The sequence below is a fragment of the Lepisma saccharinum genome, chromosome 30 (genome assembly GCF_977018435.1).
Source record: "Lepisma saccharinum chromosome 30, izLepSacc3.1, whole genome shotgun sequence".
NCBI classification, from domain to species: Eukaryota; Metazoa; Arthropoda; class Insecta; order Zygentoma; family Lepismatidae; genus Lepisma; species Lepisma saccharinum.
In genome coordinates, this window is record NC_139258.1 from 18113182 (window position 1) to 18133793 (window position 20612).

General features: G+C 38.2%; 1 protein-coding gene across 2 annotated transcripts in view; it reads right to left on the reverse strand.

Moving 5' to 3' along the window:
• LOC145981883 (phospholipid scramblase 1-like) overlaps positions 1-20612 on the reverse strand; it is an 87336-nt gene that overhangs the window by 44078 nt on the left and 22646 nt on the right. Inside the window, exons 4-7 of one of the 2 annotated variants that reach the window (XM_083115366.1) lie at positions 16979-17130; positions 14355-14519; positions 12216-12359; positions 10393-10482 (exon numbers count right to left, since the gene is read on the reverse strand). In XM_083115366.1, the coding sequence (XP_082971492.1) occupies positions 10441-10482; positions 12216-12359; positions 14355-14519; positions 16979-17130 (503 nt within the window). In that variant the 3' untranslated portion in view covers positions 10393-10440. Of the gene's footprint in view, positions 1-10392; positions 10483-12215; positions 12360-14354; positions 14520-16978; positions 17131-20612 lie in introns of those variants that run through there. The other variant, XM_083115365.1, reaches the window with a different exon arrangement.

Genomic DNA, 20612 nt, shown 5'->3' on the forward strand with positions numbered 1-20612 from the left:
CCATTTAATCGTTAATATTCATCGTTACTATTATCCGAAGGTGCAGAAAAGCGATGTACTTTACAGAAATATAAATAGTTACAGGCTATATTCAAGGGAGCAGAAAAATGAACAGAAAAATGTAAATGTGAATATGAAAGTGGAACTTAACATTAACTGTGATAATGTAGTAGGATATCTTAAAATTTCCCTGAAATTGTGGAATTTTTCATCGAAATACCCTTTTCCTTTTTGGCTAAAATTTCGGTCCGAATTTCCCTGCAAAAGGGAAATTTCCCTTCATGTGGCAACACTGGTAGGTAGACCTTGCCCGTCAAGAGCTGCCGCGCCACTGTTAATCATTTGATAATCTCCAAATGGTGTCTAATATCTATGTATAATCTGGTGTTCAAATTGAAGGGGGAAATGCAAATTTCCCTCCCCCTTCATTTGTAAATTAATTACCAGAATGCTATCGTAGTTTTTTTTCGTGTTATACATCAATAATTTTTATTGTAAAAACTGGGAAGTAATTTTTGAGATATACGCACATCAGATGTATGTGGAAATAATGAAAATCTTAATGATGTAAATTATGCAAATGCAGAAATTGTACTTTTACACATAAAAATCGTCTCCGGATTTTAATTAATAAATATTCCTATACCAGGGCTCGAACGGCCGTTCCGGTTCGTGAATATCTGTAACGTTCCCGTTCCGTCTCGTCATAAGTGGCAACGGACCGTTCCGGTTCGTTTAATTTATTAGATATTTCACTACATTTTTCTTTTCAGTGTGAATTAAATTGTTAATACTCTTTATAGTACATATACGCTTCATTCTACGTCCAGATGTGTTGTAACCGCGAGGGGACTTAGCAGAGTATAACAGCGTCTACGTTACATTCATCTTTTTCTGCCGTGCCAGGCACATCTATCTAGAAATATGTTTCGGGGGGGGGGTCCGAACCAAGTGTCTCGGGAATAATAATAATAATAACAGTAATAATAATAATGTTTAAATTAAAATAATTATATTAAATCAAATTAATACTAATTACAATACATAAACTAATAATATTATATTATTATTATACGAATAAGTGAAAAGACTATAAGAATAGAGATATAACAGCGCATATTCATTATGTAGCTTACCTGTAGTTAAGATCGGAATAATTTACATAAAAGCAAGTGCCCTGGCAATGAAATTAATGTCAAATTGATGAATAATTGAATATTTATCGAATAACAAAAATGATGTTACTAGTAGTTGGAGAAAAGTAAGTTTCTGATCAATATTTTATGCATATTATTTTGAGTAGTAGTGTACATAAATCTTCTTTGTAATGTCATTCAAAGCCGTATGATCCCAATACAGGTGTGCTGTACAATCCTTGCCTTCTAAAAAGTTCAAAGGAAATTAATATCCACCGATTATGCAGCAAATGCTAATATTTTCATTACTTAATTTTAGTACTTGGTAAGTCTTTCGGGGGTCCGGACACCTGGACCCCCCTAAATACGTCCTTTCTGTCCTTCGAAGCCGTATGATCTCAATATATACCGCGTTTGGTAGAACCTGTCCCTCTTCCCGCGCTTCCTGGTCGCTCCCTTTTCTAGCAGAAACCACGCGGTGTTGCCGCTGCAGACCGCGTGAACTCCGTGCTGGGGAAAAACGAAGCCAGGCAGCGAGTAATATACACGGAAATGTACAAATGTACACGGTTGTGAATAAAATACGCGAAAATACACAAATATACACGGCTGCGAATTAAATACGCGGAAATGCACGGCTGCGAATAACATACGAGGAAATGCACAAATATACACAACATGCAAATAAGAATAATTAGAACGAAGAATGGAAATAATGGAATAATCCTTGTCTTCCATTAACTTCAGAGGAAATTATACAACAAAGACTAAACGAATATATTTTTCAACAATAAATTTTTGTACTTGATTAGTCTTTCGGGGGGTGGGGTCCGGACACCCCTAAATACGTCCTTGCCTTGTGGTACTAATTTTTACATTCTTATTTGTTAATTATTATTATTACTTATCGTGTCTTGTGGATTGGAATGTTTGCCATATGTATCCTCCTGAACAAGATCTTTACACAAATTCCGTCTCTCTTTTTATGGTCATCCTTTTTAGTTCATATTTTCGTCGTTTATATTTTTCATGATAATCTAACAGTATAAAGTAAGCTGGACATCCTAAAGCAAACTCAAATTGTTCGTGCGGCATGCTCTTTATATTTCTGATGTAAATATCTCAATTTTAACTATTACCGTGCGTCCATTTCCTTGCGAGGCCGAGACATCGGGAGAAGTGTGGCGGGTAGCGCTAGCGGAGATGCTGACATATTCGACCAGTAACATCCCGCTTATTTTTATGAACATATCTTTCGCATGCAGTGCAGATATTTATATTAATATTGCAAAACGAGCACTAACCTGTGTTATGAAAGTTGTTTAAAGTGATGTCCACCTACATTCACACATTCCTGGCATCGTTTTAATTTTAGTAGCTTAGTGGCTGTATGTGCTGATGATTTTGACACACCCATATGGCGTACAGGTTTGTTTGGAGAGTGTTAACGCTGCCCCAATTTAGTCGAGTTTTTCTTCGGTTAGAATCCGTCGTTTTTGCTTAGGGGTTCTAAAATTCAACGATCCAGTTTCTCGTAGTTTAAGGACAAGACGTCTAAGCGTCTCTGTACCTGGAGGTGAAACGCCAGGGAATTTCTCTGCAAATTGCCTATACACGTCTCGACACGAGTCTGTTTTCACGAAAGTGTCATACATAAAAATTCTTTGTTCTAACGTGAACTTTGCGGCTGGCATTTCAATCGCCTCACTTACACAACACACACACACACTGCAATTACACAAAGAAGACGCTAACGGAGATGCTAACATTTTCGACCAGTAACATCCTGCTTATTTTTATGGACATATGCAGTGCAGATATTTATATTAATATTGCAAAACGAGCACTAACCTGTGTTATGAAAGTTGTTTAAAGTGATGTCCACCTACATTCACACATTCCTGGCATCGTTTTAATTTTAGTAGCTTAGTGGCTGTATGTGCTGATGATTTTGACACACCCATACGGCGTAGAAGTTTGTTTGGAGAGTGTTAGCGGTTAAACACCAGGAAAGCGAACCCTCAGTAACCAATGGAACCTTTCGAACCGAAGCGACATGACAAGCTGCATGTGTCGCTTTAGCCCAGTCAATAAAGGTTTCATGTCGGGAATAATTCCGTAAAAGCTGAATTTTGGTCAGTTGTTAGAACACTACTAGTAGTACAAAATCTCAAAAGTCCCCGCCCCTCCTCGCGGTGCTTCCTTCCCCCCAGCGTCCCCCAAAACATCCATTTCGCAGACACTCAGTTATTGATCTATGTCTCCGTAACCAATCATCGTAGGCAGGTAATATTTTTTTAGTCTTAATCCACATTAGATGTGCTACAAAAACGATTCTGTTTAATTTTTCGATAATGTCGATGGTTTTGCTGTAATTTAAAAAATAATCTTCACAAAAAGACATTTTTATAGTACTTTTTGAAGTTTTTGCCTTTTAACTTTTGAACAAATTAAATGACAAGAAATTGTTTCGAATAAAAGTTGTAGCTTATTTTATAAGCTTTAGAACTATATATGTTTCATTGTATTTTAATGAAGGGTACACCATAAAATGTGTCTCCAAATGGAGGATAGTATCAATAAAGTGTTTCTTCATCAGAATCCGGCGGTTAAGTCCGGAATCATTGACTTTTTAATAAAAGCGAGAGACTTTGTACAATTAATTGTTTTACCACCTAAGGTGTGTTTAGTCGAGTAGCCAATCGCCATCTGCGTTCTGACGGCCGCCATCTTGAAAAGAGTCCGCCATATTGGATATGTTTTATTTCATATATCTCGGACGCGGTGGTACCTATCAACTTACGTTTTTTTCTTCAGAAATGTTCCAAATAGTGCAAACTTCAATAATATATTAATCAATTTAATTTTGAGAAATTAAAAATACTAGTTTTGTAAAAAAAACTCACTATTTATAATGCTGTGTGCGAATAACGGCAAGTTGAAAGTCTTAATAATTCTCGAACTAAACAATAGTATGTATGTTTGTTAGAAAACTTTAGATGTACTGAACCCTAAATATACGATCTTTTATATTTATAAATTTATAAATAAAGGCTTGTAAGCCTTTGGACACTGAATAAGTTCCGTTCTATAAATTGCGCTGAAACAATGTAATGCACCAAGATTAAACGTAATTGGAAGAACATGCACAGACAAAACCTTTCTAAAAAGGATTTATGGCCAGCCGAGCTGTTTCTGTGGTTAAAAGCACATCCATAATTAAGAATCACGTTTTTCTATACTTGGACATTTTGCGTCTACCTCATTGCAGCACCCTTGTGCATTATCCACACTCTAATTATCCATGCACAAATATTTATAGCCCGTATAGCACTTCCACACATTTGTCTCTAGGATTCCTTTACGGAAATTAAATTCAAGAAATCAATTGAAAGATCACGTAATGTGAAGCTATGTAAAACTGAAAAAAAACAAAACAATATTACTTCCAACTTCAATTTGTCATTAAATAAAGTTACTTCATGTTCATATTGTAGTCATACAACCTTATATACTTGTTGTTTCGAGATCGTACAGTGGGATGCACAAGTATTTTATCTTTTTATCTTCTATTTTTTATCTTGTATTCTTCGTGTTTTTAAGGGCAGGCTTTTAATGTATGCTGGGCTTGTTTGGCGTTTTCTTTAAATTCTTGAAGCAATAAACATTGCGATGGACAGCTTGCTTCACAATACTTATAAAACCCACTGTACCGCCTCTTTGGCTGTTTTTTCTAAAAGGAAATTAAAAAAATATATACAAACCACTGAATGTAGGTAAAATATAGGACTGATTACTTATTAAAACGCCATTTTCTTGCATATCGAAAGTTCATTTGATGCAGTGATAAACATTACTCGGCAAATTGTCCACGACTATTTTCATTAAATAAAAATATCGTAGAAAAAAACAAATTTTTCATGCAATTTTATTAGTAATTTCAAAGGTGTTTTGGATCAGTAGCCTACGCTTTATGTAAAATGTAATAATTGAGAAAATATATATATTTTTAAATTTAGTAAGGTTCTCATTCGTTCAATTACAGCAAGGAGGATTTGAAGCTGTTGATGTAAACTTGAAAAACGAAAAATAAGAGAATAAATAATATATTTTCGAAATCTGCTTTCAGGCTTTTTAACTGTTTTAGAATCAGTAACCTACGCTTTATGTAAAATGTAATAACTGAGAAAATATATATTTTTAAAATTTAGTAAGGTTCTCATTCGTTCAATTAAAGCAAGCAATGTTAATGAACTAACCTTGTTATCATTAGCAAATGGCGGAACATTTAAAATGGTAATTTCTCCAATGTAAGTAAGTCCAATAAAATTTTGTTGAGTCGAGTTGAGTTCCCCAATGTAAGAAGATTTATCAACCTTGTGACAGGAACTGTTAATTTAAAAGAATATGCGATTTCTCTTTGTACATTGCATGAAGTGAAGCTCTGTATTTTCAGAATATCTGCTTGTAATATTTCAGAATGTTGAAATTACTAAAGGGCAGGTGTTCGAGGCTGAGAGCTCGAGTATAAATACCTCGTAAGTTGGGGTAGTTGAAGTGTTTGTTTAGTAGGGTTGGCCTGGATCTCAGGTAACCGACAAGAAACGATACCAAGTAGAAAGGGGTGTTGAGGATTGTCCCCACTGCCCTAAGTCCTAGCCTGGCTACCTTAGTGATATTCGACGAACCAGTATCTTTTTATCTTCGTATATTAAAAACAGTAACTATCAGTAAATCTCAAGCGATGGAGCCACCAAACCACAATCCTTCCCAGGGTGCTGATCTGTGGGGCTGATAAGTAACATGTTTTATTGTCTGTCGTCTCGTTTCAACTTTTGGAACCCGGGAAAACGGAATTCGCCTGAATATGTGAAACGACGGCGCACAGGTTCACAGTTGACACTTACGATTCATCTTTATGATTGTAATTTCGATTATGATAATCTATAAATAATGAAGTAGATTAATAACATTGAGGTATATTTGAATTAGTCGAGACCGAGAGTATGAGTACTACTTAAAAAAGAACTGCAGAAATGAGGCAACGGCGAGGAAAAGTAGTGACAGGCTGCAAGAAGAAAGATCATCCGTGTTAGATGTAGTGAAACAGCAGCATTTGCTGGTGTTTACCATAAATGTGGATTAACATAAAATTTCTTGCCCGAACATTTAGCCATACCATACAAGTGTACCATTACAATTCCTTTGAATTATTATTACTTTTCAAACAATGTATTTATAGTTCACAACTGTACAAAATATACATAGCTACAGCTCACCGGCTCACACATGAGAAAGAATAAATATCCTACCTCAAATTCTGGTTTGGCTCTATTTTAAAGACGGAGTCTCGTGCTCGATCTAGTATCCCTAGGCCACGCAGGATCTGATCTCGTTCTTCAATGTAAATTAATATCAAGATGTCCGTCAAAATATACCTTTCTGACAAACTATAGTAGGTGTGGTGAATGCAAAGAGAGACTGACATTAGAAAGTCATGCCCTTATTCATATGCTACACTGGTTGTTCTCTGAATTAATTCGTGTTAAAAGGACATTTGAAAATGATTAACTAATAGTTATTGTCAGCTTAAGAGCATATGCGCTAAGAAGGCTACAGAAGCGGCTGCAAGGGTAGGGACCCTCTTTGTATGGATCACTTAAAATTTGAATATCAAAATATTTTTATGTGAAGATGTGGTCCACCCAAATCTTTTACAGGTATCCAGTAGTTCTACCACGCAAGAAAGTCTGGCGCTGTCACTGTTGTTTGCCTACTAACTATTCATACTGTGCTTCAAAAGGTGCTTACTTTTAGGGAGACTTCATATCGAAGCAACACGCGAGAAGCTGGCTCTCAGTAATAAGTGCAACCAAACATTCAGCTTGTGTTGTCTGTTGCTTGTGTGTCCCTTGGACTGAGTTCCCTTTCATACCGTGCATCATGTCGCCTTGGCCTGTTGTTCGCGCATGCGCAGTGAATATTTTGCTTTAGACGGCGTGAAATATCCTTGTCGCTTGAGGATTTCACCAATTGAACGCAGGCTTGTGTGACATGTTATCCTACAGCTGTGTGAAACGTTGCTGTTGATTGGATTGTTCTCAAGAGGTTTGTGTCGCTTGTCACTTTGGTCTGCAGCTACAGTGAGAAACGTTGCTGTTGATTGGCTCGTTCCCAAGCGACACGGAACATTCACATCAAGCAACAGGAGCCTATTCAGTCTAAAGCAAAACATGCATAAACAACAAACCGAGGCGACACAATATTGAGCGACATGCGACACGAGTAGCTTGTTTCAGTCATGAACGAACAAGCTATGCAGATGTAATTCAATTCATTGTCACTCGCCCTCTTAGGGAGAACTCACACCGAAGCGACATGCAACACATGTCACTTGGGAACGAGCCAATCAGCAGCAACGTTTCACACCGTAGCGGCATGACAGGCCGCACAAGCCTACGCTCGATTGGTGAAATCCTCAAGCGACACGTGTCGCTCTGGTGTGATTTATTTCTCCCTCCATCACGAGTAATGTATTCACATAATAGCCAAAGTAAAATATTAATGAAACTAGAATTAGAAAATTTGCAAGATGTGGGTTCCATTGTTAACTTAACATTACGACAGTATAATTGAATGTGCAGTGAATTATTTCTCAAAATTAAATATCTACCTTCAGTATAGTTGTCTTACCTCTTTATGAAATAGATCGGTGTTCTCTAAATGTGAATGTATTGCCCAAGCGTGTTATAGACACAAATTGTATCTTTAAAATGCGTTGAAGTTAATGTGACTATAATTGAAATAATATTCAGAGATCGAGACGAAAACGAGATAGCGTTTACATAACTTGGGACAAGAACGAGATTTACAGTTTGAAAGGGGACCAGACTGTCTCACTTCCTTTCGCTGTAATTTCTGTAGGGCCTCCAAGCGGTGACAACATGAAATAAATGCGGGAGGAAAAGTAAATTTGCAATAAGGAATCATGAGTGTATGTTTAAATAATGCAACTGTGTGTGTGTTGTGTGTTATGTGTTTTTATTGTGTACAAGAGCGTGAAACTATTTTTTCTTTGCGTATCAATTTTTCATCCTTGTGCATACGTTCCGTCCATGCGAGTGTCTTTAAATTTAAATCTCATGGAAGTGTATTATTATTTCTGTGTTCACTGCACCTGCCTTTCATCAACGCTACTTTTATGGTAAGTCAAATCTTTTTTAAACTAATTACATATGTAATCTCGTTTAAAATGTGTGCTTTCCATCCATTTGTCAGCACCTCTAAAAACCGTAAGCAATATTATGGCTGATAGAAACGATTTGTGTAATGTAAATCCGGCAACGCCGACGTCGAACTTCTTCAACCAACTTGCCAACATTTGTATCTCTCCAACAAACAGCAACAATGGCCTTTCCTACTTAACTGCAGCGCTACAAACGGAAACGGTTTATCCATATTCTGGGCCGCAGCTGAATCTTGCACCCGGCAGCTTTAACGCAATTCATATCAACGCGCAAAGTATTCTCGCTCATTTCCTAGAAGTAGAAAATATAATTCAAATAAACAAAGACGTGCATGCCTTACTGGTCTCGGAAACATGGTTGAAGGAGAGTCTTTCGGACGATCTGGTTCATCTTCCGGGATTTCGTTTATTTAGGAAAGACAGAATCGGAATGAGGGGAGGGGGAGTGGCAGTTTATTTGCGCGAGGACGTCCCTGCCAAAATGCTCTCAAAGTCGCCCGATGCCTATGACGGTTCATCGGAATATATAATCCTCGAAATCAGTATCTGTCAACAAAAACTCCTCCTGGCGGTAGTCTATCGTCCACCTTGCACTCTCCTTGATAACTTCGAGAACGACGTTGCAAACTTTCTACCAAAATATTCACACACGATCACCAATTGGGTTTCTTGTTTTCAATTTATTCTACTGGCCATGGATGATTATCAACAGACAATAATGTTTTTTATGAAGTATGACAAGCTTTAGAAGGGCTAGTTAAAGCACACTTGAACGTGATTTCAATTGTGTACAACAGCTGATTACTATGTAGACTGGTACATTGTTAACATAAAAATTTTGTATCACAAACTAACCAACTCAGGTTACAATATTTCTTTTGTCTGGACTCTTGGGCATACATCCATAGAAGGAAACCACATAGCAGACGCATTAGCCAAGTACGCAGCTGAAGAATCAAGTCACCGGTCGCTTCGGATTAAATTTTCTGCAAAAGCGCTAGAGTCGCATGCTAAAATAGAATTGTTGAAAAGTTGGCAGAAACAATGGACAATTACAGGGAAGACTAATGGGAAAAAATATTATTCAATTCACCCACTTATACCTAAAGAACCTTGGTATCAAGACATTAACCTTTCAAGAAACTCTTTAACAAGTCTTCTTAGGTCGGCTAAATTACACCCTAGCCCCTAAAGACCTGTACACTAGGAAGATTGTTCAATCCCCAATCTGTCAGTGTGGTGCAACTGAAGGAACAACTGATCATATTATATTTGAATGTCGTCTTAATGTAACTACCAGTGAGTATTTCTTAAGAGATCTAAAAGAAGCAGGATATAATGGCGCATACGCCTTGTCAACACTTTTGAGGAACCCAACTAAGAAAATAATATATGTACTTACCAACTATATTGTGAGAGAAAATATTGTATTATAAAATTATGAAATTGTAAAATTATGAAATGTAAAACAAATGTAACTGGTGCATAGCTGAAAAGCTACAACCAAATATACATTTATATAAAAAAATAATGGTTTTTATGAAGTATGACAAGCTTTAGAAGGGCTAGTTAAAGCACACTTGAACGTGAATTTCAATTGTGTAAAACAAATGTTGACTCGTTGCGGATCTGCTAACGAATGCACGATTATGTAAACACATTTATATTGCAGTCGTTACAATAACCTAGATTTGTGAGTAGTGGCTTTAGTGTATTTATTTCAATTTGAGCATTCTAAATGAATAGGTGCAACGAAGTGGGTGAGGGGGTTATTATTTTCATTTATCTGTAGAAAATATGTAAGAATTATCATAATCCATGACAATCAATTAGCGATTCCCTAAACAACATTTGTGACGTAAAATTTATTAAACAGAGAAATCACAAACTGTGTATCACTTAAGGGTTGTGGATGTATATTTATTTCTTGGTGATATGAATCGTTGTTCAAACAAGCACTACAATGTAAGTCAAAGAATAGATTTGCAAATATTTTTCTTATTATTATTATCAGGCTATACTATTTGAGAAAATTACTTAAATTGAGCCCACAGTTGACTATCGCCTACTGTTTCTGCGTCTTTGGTGCATCAACAAGTCCTGAAATAGATAAAAGCATTGCATCGGAATCAATTTTGATACAACATGGCTAAGTGATGCGATATAGAAAACTTTAAGGTTCTAGACGAATGAGTAGTGCAGTCAAAATAGGAAAAATAAAGGAACTAATTCATAACAAGCTGAAATTTGGTATGTAGCGTCTTTATAACATTAATAACATACCAAAAGTCTCCGGCGATCACCCTTACGCTAAGGCCGCCATATTGAAAAATGGCGGACAATTAGTTTTCACGAAATAAGGTAACTATAATTCTTAACAAGCTGAAATTTGGTGCATTGCTTCCTTATAACATTAATAATAACATATCAAAAGCCTCCAGCGATTACCCTGGAGATACGGTAGGTAACGGTGCCATATTGGAAGCACGGTGGAAAATTTCAAAATTTCGCGTGAGAATGGAATTGACTTGTAACAGAATGGGATTTGGCAAATGTGTTTGGTATGTAAGGTATGACAACATTCTGTAATATTTGCAGTCTCATCAGGCAAGCTATTGTTTTCACGTGTCTCGTTCTGTTCACAAACTAAATCGTATTGTCACTAGCTATAGTAATGCACACCTGTAGCCAGCACATGATGGAGAATGTAGTTGAATGCAAGCAGGCTTAAGGTGTCCCGTGCCAAGATTTTTCCTGTAAGAATTCCATTATTGTTTTCAGTGTTCCAGAGAAGACAATGGTGGAGACATCGATGACCAACATGACAACGATGAAAGCGACGAAGTCTTTGATTCAGATATGTCCTTTCTCGTGTGTTATATACAGGAGTGCATTACGAATCGATTTCAATTTTACTGCCATTCTACGTACTGTATTAGGCCAGTCAACAAGGGATGATTTTGGGGTCCAATAAGGAGAAAAATCAGGGAAAGCTGGAACAAATTTTATTATCTTCTTAAAAGGATTCTTAACAACATATTAATTTTGCATCTCTGTAACACCCCGGATTTGGCCGCCATCTTTGAAAAATGGCGCCCAAAATCAGTTTTTTGCAAATATCTCGCTTGGAAAGCACTTTACAGCAAAAGAGGTTATGATGAAAAATAATCTACTTAAAATTCTCTACAAAAAAGGTTCTGTGCATTTTTGTTCTAAGAAGCACAGTTAGGGTTTTATTGTTAAATAGCGCTTTTAGACAAATTCAAAACATGTTCCTTTGGAGATACCTTGACTTTCCAACCAAACATATTATCTCTCCTATAAAGTACTGCATGCAATGATAAAAGAAATTGAACTATAAATGACATTCTTAAAGAAAGAACAAATATAATAAGTTCAGTTTTATAGAAGACATATACTGCAAAACATCATATAACAGGTGCTTCCTGAGTTCCGCGCTTGCAAAACGGGGCGGAAAAATAACGTAAACTTTCTCGCTCATCTAGAACCCAAACGGAGCATCGTAGAAGAAATATGCACAGAACCTTTTTTGTAGAGAATTTTATGTGGATTATTTTTCATCATAACCTCTTCTGCTGTAAAGTGCTTTCCAAGCGATATATTTGCAAAAAACTGATTTTGGGCGCCATTTTTCAAAGATGGCGGCCAAATCCGGGGTGGTACAGGGGTGCAAAATTAATATGTTGTTAAGAATCCTTTTAGAAAAAATAATAAAATTTGTTCCAGCTTTCCCTGATTTTTTTCCTTATTGGACCCCCTTATTGACTGGCCTATATGCACATTGGATTATCTACACTTGAAAAATAGCTTACCAGTAACACACAAGCACCTATCAGAGAAGCTTTCATTTTCACATCCAGATCTTGCGGAAAGTTGAGAGTGAAATGATCAGGAGTCGACCACTGGAAAAGCCAAGTGATGTTGCCAACTTCCACACCACCAGAATGGGACACTACCTGAAAAAGAAAAAAACAGGTTTCCTCACCTCAAATTTCAAATAAACGCGTCATATTTCAAATTTATTACTACTTTTTTGTATTTAATGAAAAAGCAACTACTTGTTATTGAATAAGAAACAGTATTGATGGCTTAGAGTAAATCTCGGAGAGATGAAATTCTTTATTTCTTGAACCAGCCGCCAGAGTGCGCCAACGGCAGGATTGTCTTATTTTTTTGGTAGTGTCAGTTATTGATGTATTTAGTAGGGATAAATGGAATTGAATATTTGTACCTGAATAAGTTTTGCGGTTTAAATGGTAGAGCAGCTATAGAATGACTTGGCTTATGAATAAAGAATTTCTAAAAATAGCAGTAGTAAATTGCTTCTAACTTGAAACAGGCTTTTCATTTAAAGTTACCAAGCTTGCTGCAAGCACTGTTGAGTCCAGTCACTTTCCTCCAAGGGGGTGTCATAGTCAACGAATTATAATACTTTAGCCTCTGCTCTCTCAGAGGAAACGGCGTCCGCTATAGGACAAGACGACACTGGATCGTCGCATCCCGTAGCTCTACTAACCGTGTATCCTCCGGGAGAATAGATATCGTAAAAAGACAAAAGAGAGCTCCACGTAATTGCTCCTGTGCTTATATAGGAGGTAGGTGTATGACCTCCCTGTCGCGCTGGACGTTTGACGTTGAGCTTACGTGGGCATTAGGCAAGGTCCGTGCGTCGCTTGCACCCTACCGTCTACAATACTAATAAAAACACTAATATTTTAAAATTGCCCCTTATCTCTAATACGTAGTTAAATTAAGTGTAAATTCCGATAAGATTGCACAAGACCATTCCTTAGCAAACTCTTGACTGACTAGCCGTTAATATTGCTGCAAGAAGTTGAAATTTCTTACAACAATAGAAGCTTACATTACACTAGCTCTGCCGCTCTACACTTGTTCATTCTTGAGTTGCATTTAAATGCAATTATATTTAATAGTAATGTATTATTGGCTAGCAGTTATCAGAATCCCCGTGAATTCATCACTGGCTGCAAGCATATAAAGGCAAGCTGTAAACTTGCACCAGGCTTGATCAAGCCAATTACTTGCCGCGTGTCAATATTACATCAAGCTTGACAAGACAAGCTTGTAACAGAAAGCTGCACGCTTGAAACAATCATCATACTTCTTGCCCTACTCAACTGGCTTTGACAAGCTACAAGCAACCTAACCTAACCTAACCTAACCTCTCAAGCTTACCTCAAGCTATCGTGCTATCTGGGTTGCAGGTAATATAATAAAAATCAGACGTTTTAAAGTTTGTTCGCTGTTTACATGGTAAAGGCCGAATCACATGGAACTGGATATCCAGTTAGTTGGCACTGAACTAGCTACCTGTCCGGAAGTGATGGCTGCCTGCTTGACTGGTTTTGAGGAATGGGCCATGTTCTTATTGCTACAGGTTTTCCTCGACTGGATTCTGTGGAACAGCCAATCAGAGCGAAGTTTGGCCATGTGAAGATAATCTGTGAGTTTGTCGAAGGATTTTTTGTGTCTGTGGTTTCCGAGTATTGATTTGTTTCCTTCGCTTCTCGATAAAGAAAACGTAATTGAAATGATTCTCGTTCGTGTTCAGTTCGTTAGGTATTTGATTACCATATTAACTTTCGAGCCAATTTATAGTTACACTTTTCTCTTTTAATACCTACAACGTTCTTCAAATTGCTCGTCCATCTTTTTACATTGTCTCTGCGCAATGTCTTATGGGAAGAAAAGTATACTGACAAGTACGGTAACAAGTATAAAAACTAGCAGATGGATAACCAGTCCAGCACCAACTAGAAAATTCCTACTGGAAATCCAGTTCCGTGTGATTCGGGCGTAAGTTAATCCACAGGACACACGTTCTCTGATAATATTTTTGATTCACTAATCTTTACAGATTTTATCTTCGCACATGCAACAGGTATTTTTGAAACTTAATTGCGCATGTAAAATCTAAGTTATATGCTTACTTTGTATATCTGCACCCTGGAACAGCAGGATGGTTCTGGAGGTTCCAGACTGAACACTGGCCTCCCATCAGGATACTTAATAACATATGAACTAGGATAGCAACACTGAGCTTCCACTTCTACCCGAGCTATAGGATAACCCTGAGGGCATTCAACTCTGAGAGCCTGTAACAAAAAAAATGAATATTTAAACAATGAAAACATGCAATTGATACACGTACAGCCAGCGGCAATAAAAATGTGATCCTCAAATACTAGCTTCCTTGCAATGCGTTGTGTGTTGCCTAACTCAACGGCAATAAGTGGATTTTAACAGCAAATTTTCACTGGCAACGTCTATCAGCCTCATTGAGATAGGCAACCCGCACGACCCCTTTCAGGCAAGCGATTATTTCAGGATCTATGTGTCCCATTTTTATTGCCGGTGAGTGTATATGCCTGTCGTATACTTGAAGATACAGTAAAACCACGTTAATCCGGACCAATGGGGGGATAAGTTGACCGGTTTAACGAAAGTCCGGATTAACTGAAATAACCTAAAAGAACAGTAGAAAGTGCATTAAAACTCCGCTTATAGCAACAAAACACTATGGCGTATTTAAAGGGCATAGGCCTAAATACACTATACAGTACAGTACAAAGTCTGCGGGAAACATAATTCATGAGTGGTTGACTGCGTTTTCTTTGGGAAGTTCTCTTGTTGACTTCTAGCCACATTTAAAACCTTGAATTATGCTTTATTTTCTTTGGTCTGTCCGGATTAAGCGAAGTCAGTCTTATCGAGGTCCGGATAAACGAGTTTTTACTGTATACTATTTTAATGAGGGCCTCCTCGTTGGCGTAGTGGAACGTCGTCACCTTGTAATCAAGGGGTCCAGGTTCGATACCAGGTGGAGGCACATAGTGGTTCGGTTCACACTTTAAAGTGTAGGTCCAGTCCCAATTAGCCTGTGTGTGTATAAAGTGGACTCAAAACAAAAACTTAAAAACTCAAGTTTATTTTCATGTACACCCAACGGCGAAAGAAACAGTAAGCAAATTGTCCACCACCATTTTCATTCGATCTGTATTACACAATGCGATGATAATGAATTGAAATAATGACGTCAATAAGAAGAAAACAATGCCTGCTTTGAATCAACATAGTTTGATTCCTTAAAACAACACAGGATGTACAATAAAAAGTAACGAAAATATTGGTGGATAATTTGCATACCATTATCTTTGCCGTTGACTGTACAACGATACTGAAATCGGATTTTTCTTAAACCTATGCATAGACTTATACCGTGTAAATGCCATGACAGTGAGAACGCCGCGCTACGACACCAGGGATCCAGAGTTCTTTGTGAGTGTTCCTTCAGCAATTTAATCACATAATTACTCATTATCATCTTCGCGATTAGCCAAATGTGGAAGAAAAACAAAGTAAAATAAACCAAATTAATCAGTGACAGTGAGCACGACCGCCGAAATGGGGCCAGGCCCCCCACATACTTCACTTGGGCTCCTCCTTGTAAGGGGCCCAATGTATAAATTTTAACATTTTGGAACATGTGATGAAAATTCCATAAATTAAGTGAGGATTCTGCGTGAAAACATTCTAGATCCTTAATTCCTCAGAGTTCTAAATCGAATTATTTCTTCTATTTGTGATTACAAAACTTTTGCATTCAGGAACTTTGCATACAAACTAGTAGTAAAGTACGCAGGATTCTCTTCTGAAATGGGCATATCAACAATGTGAAGTCTATCACCCAGCAGAGTCTTCATAGTGTTCAGCATGCCCGTGCATTTACTCCACTTCAGTAAGCTGGACCCTGTGGCCGAGTGGTTAGCACATTGCGCTACGACGCCAAGGGTCCCGGGTTCGAATCCCGCTCGGGCTTGGTTGTTTGTGAATGTCCATTCATGAATTTCATCATTTCATCACTCATCCCCATCTTCGCAAATAAGCCAAGAGGCACAAAACGCGAAGTAAAATAAACTAAACACTTCAGTATTTCTTCTTTCGAGCACACAGTGAATTTAGAAACAAACATATGTTATATATGGAATCAAAATATGGTTCATTTCTTGTCCAGATAATAAAGTTTGATGTACAGTGGGATCCATGAGTATTAACCTGCAAATTGTCCATCACCACGTTCACGCACTTTATTTGAAGAATCAAAAGAAAACTCAAAACAAGCTGTTGACAACTTCTGGATCAGCATACATAAAAATCCATCGCTTAAAAACATATAGGATGTAAGAGAAATTTTAATGAAAATAGTCATGGACAATTTGCACGGTAATATTCATGGATCCCACTGTACCCTGGTATATATGTTTGTGTTTTCAGAGCTAGTGAATTGTAATTACAATTTTTGAAAGGTTTTTCTCAAGTGTGTCCCTACTACTGAAAGAAAACTTACCCCCCAAACAGAAAAGTCTGTATTTATGACTTACTCAGCTTTGCCCTCCCCCCCCCCCAAGAAGTCGGCACCTATGACAGTGAGTTTTATACATGTAAACTATGTAATATTAGGCCCTAAAGTTATAAGCTCTATAGGCGTCCCTGCTAGATTAAAAATTGCGCCCGAGGCTAAAAAAATATGAATTCGAATTTTTAAAAAAAATACCTGAGAGCCACATTCAGTTTCGGTTGCCAAGTATAGGACTTCTTGGTTGTAGCCATCTTGGACTGTGACCCCCATTGGAGCACAACATTGACGATCTGATGATGCAACGAAAATGCGCATGCCTGTAGGGTCCATAATGCTTAAGACGTAACCTACAAAAAAACAACGCATTTTATACCGCGTTTGTTAGAACCTGTCCCTTTTCCCGCGCTAGCGATCGCTCGACAGTTTCGGTGCCAATGAGAAACGAGGAAAAAATCGTCTGCTGGGCAGCGAGGAACGAATGGAAGCCAGAAGAGAGGCGCTTACGTAGACGCTGTTGAGACGTGGCGTATTTTAATTGGCTGCCTGGCTTTGACTTTCCCCAGCACGGAGAAAAGCCAGCGACCAGCTAGCGCGGGAACCGGGACAGGTTGTAACAAACGCGGTATGCTTTTTAATTAAGGACTTTTTCGTATTAAAAATAACAGAAAGTGTTCGTTTCTGTTTTCGAGTGCTCGTCGTAAAATGCGATCCAGGCGTGCACAGGAGCAGAGATTACCATTTGACTTCGGCCTCGCTTGGCCCGGCCTCCGAGTTGAAGGTCGGCCTCTGGCCTCACAAGGCCTCTGCCTCCAACCTCCAACTCGGCCTCACACGACCTCAGCCTCGCAAGGCTCCTGGAGCCTCCTGAGGCTTAACATCTCTGCACAGGAGAGCGCTCTTTCACAAATAATGCGTGTTGCCAGGGCCTGCTTTATATTTTAACAGCCTGAGTAACTGTTACTTTCTATGAGCGCATGTCGTCACTTGTCCATGAGAGACACGTGGCGTGCGGTCGGTAAACGTCTGGAATTGTGAACACAGACACATACTCATTCATGTTATACATGTCGGCGTATGGTACAGTAATCAGAGATACAAGAAAACACTTTCAGTTTTCAATTTGAATATTTTATCATGACAAATGACACCAGCCTGCATGGGTTTGGATTTCTTGCAGGTGACTGTTGTCTCTGAATAATTTCAGCATGCTGATTCCAAAAATTAAATCCATTTTTACTCATCACGTCTAGTTTTTTTTTTTTTTTTTTTTTTTTTTTTTTTTTTTTTTTTTCATAAAACAGCAATATATAAACTGCCTTAATTTCACGATAAAATGTGTAGTTCCATCATTTCCTCAATAGATGGCTCAGTTTAGATAGTGATAAAATATTAGTTTCCTACAATACAAATCCTCCAATTTTGAACTATAAGTGCACATGAAATAAGCATTTAATCCACGTTCTATCTTCACAAGAAACAGTGGTATGAAAATTGCAAACTTTCAGGGACGTCGTTAGGGGGGGCCCGGGGGGGCACTGGCCCCCCGAAACATTCACGTGGCCCCGGCAAACTGTTCTACATTTGCTGAAAATTTTACTTTCATGACAAATACTGCAAAGTAGTGTTTTTAGTAATTTTTTCTTTCAGTTAGAAACACTGTTCTTAATTTGAGTGGCAAGAACCCAAAACCACATATCTTCCTCGTTTTCCTAGTTCTAGCTATAGTGGATGTCAGTGTAGGAACCTAGAATTTCGTTGTTTCTCGAAATTTTGAGGGAGCGGTCTTTCCACCCCTAGCAGTCGCAGTTCAACAACAGGCAGGGTTGGGCGTTGAGTGTTGCCGTTGCGTCCAAACAATGTTTTGAGCTTGAGTACATTGAAGAACGACCGCTTGTGCAGGGGTAAACCACATAGACAAACAGTTACAATTGGTCCCGAATCAGAGCTCAATACACGCTAAATAAGTATAATGGTGGCAGGATGCCTCATATCTCCGGGTATTCGCACCAAATATCTATTCTACTATTGAAACAGTCTAAAACACACAACGTGTTAAAAGTAATTATCTTCACAAACTGTACGATTTCTCGAGTCGCATATTTTTCTCGATATCGGGAAGACCGATTTTGAGAATCCTCCTTAACAACGATGCCTCCCCGATTGCGCAGTGATAGCGTTGTTGCCTTGTAATCAAGGGGTCCCGGGTTCGATACATGGGTGGAGGTACACAGTGGTCCGGATCTTACTTTAAACTGTAGGTCCAATCCCGATTAGCCTTACTGTGTATAAAGTGGACTTAAAAACACCAACTCAACTCAACTCAACTCAACTCCTTAACAAACTTATCGAAGAATCGAAAATTTAAACAAGAACAAGTAAATACATTTTTGTAATTTTGAAGTAAATTATTATTATTATTGTTATAATTTTGGGTATTTTTGGTTCGTATGAATCTGCCTCACACAGTAAGCTTATTTTGTTGAGTCAAGTACAATAACAAACTCTTGAAATAAGTCGCTGGAAAGACATGTGAGGTTGCACATATATTTAAGCATCTATAAATATACGTATAATAACCCGTGGTTCGAGAGCCCTGGAAGGGCCTTGGTCTATCTCCCGACTGCCAGTCCTTCCCACAATCCTACCTAAAATTTTAGAGGTGTGGAGATCTTTAACCAGTAATGCGGTGACGTGGGGTCAGCACGTCGAACCCCCAACCGTTATAGGGGATATCCGTAAAGAATAATTATATTCTTGTGGTAAGGAGTCGTTTTCATTTAACAAACTTTATTGATTTATTCCATCAGCATTATTTAAAATGTAATGCCATACTGAACTTACCAACTTAACAAAGGCAGATTGATTGCTAAATGAGGCATTTTCCTTGTGTTGCAGAGCAGGTTCAGTTTTTGGAGTATTGCAATGTTTTACACAGTCCGTTCGAAGAATATATAAGAATATTGATAATATTGATGTTTTGTTAAAGGGACCACCCCCGAATAAATATCTGTGGATGTTTTACAGGTTTCATCGTATTTAAGGAGGTAATTTTTCCGGTGCAACTTTCCTCCGTACAACATGTCTTTTGCCACTCAAGCTGAAGAGCCGATTCATAGGTGCAACGACCTTGGCAGAAAGAAACTCTGATTGGCACCATGTTGACAAAAGACTCAAGAAGTCCCGCAACCGACAGAACTCGAAGCGCTCGGATCCTACGGTGACATACACTTTGGTTGAACACAAACGGATGCATTGGTAGGAAATGCAGTGATTTAAATGGGCCGTCCCTTTCTAGGAAGTTGGGGACCTTCTGAAAACACACTTTCCCTTCATGCACACCAGGGGGCCTAAGTCAGATCACCCCTTCCCACAAAATCTTCTCTTCATCTGGCTCTGGTTATCGGCCGCGCCGAAACGCACTGCAGGTAGCTAGGACTTTCTGGGTTAATTACTTTATGGTTCACCATGGACATAGGCTTTTCAAATTGTAAGAGACAAAATTCTACTGTTTGTCCCTTTTCTAGCGGGAGATGAATGACAAAGATGTCGCGGTTCCTTCAGGTTCCCACACTTAACCCTTGTGCTCATAACCTGCAATGAAGGGAAATGCCATAATAAGCCTTTGTAATGTACCAACTTTATATCCTTCCTTGGTAACTTTCCATTCATTTTCAAGAAACATCTGCTTCTTTTTGCCCTACTGTGTTGATTGGTCGACAATTGATGACTGTCAGTTAGTTCGAAGAACAGTTTGATCCAAGAAGTGGTTTCATAGTTAGCTTCTGTAAACGTGAGATTCCGGTAAGATCACGGAGTGCTTGAGATCTCA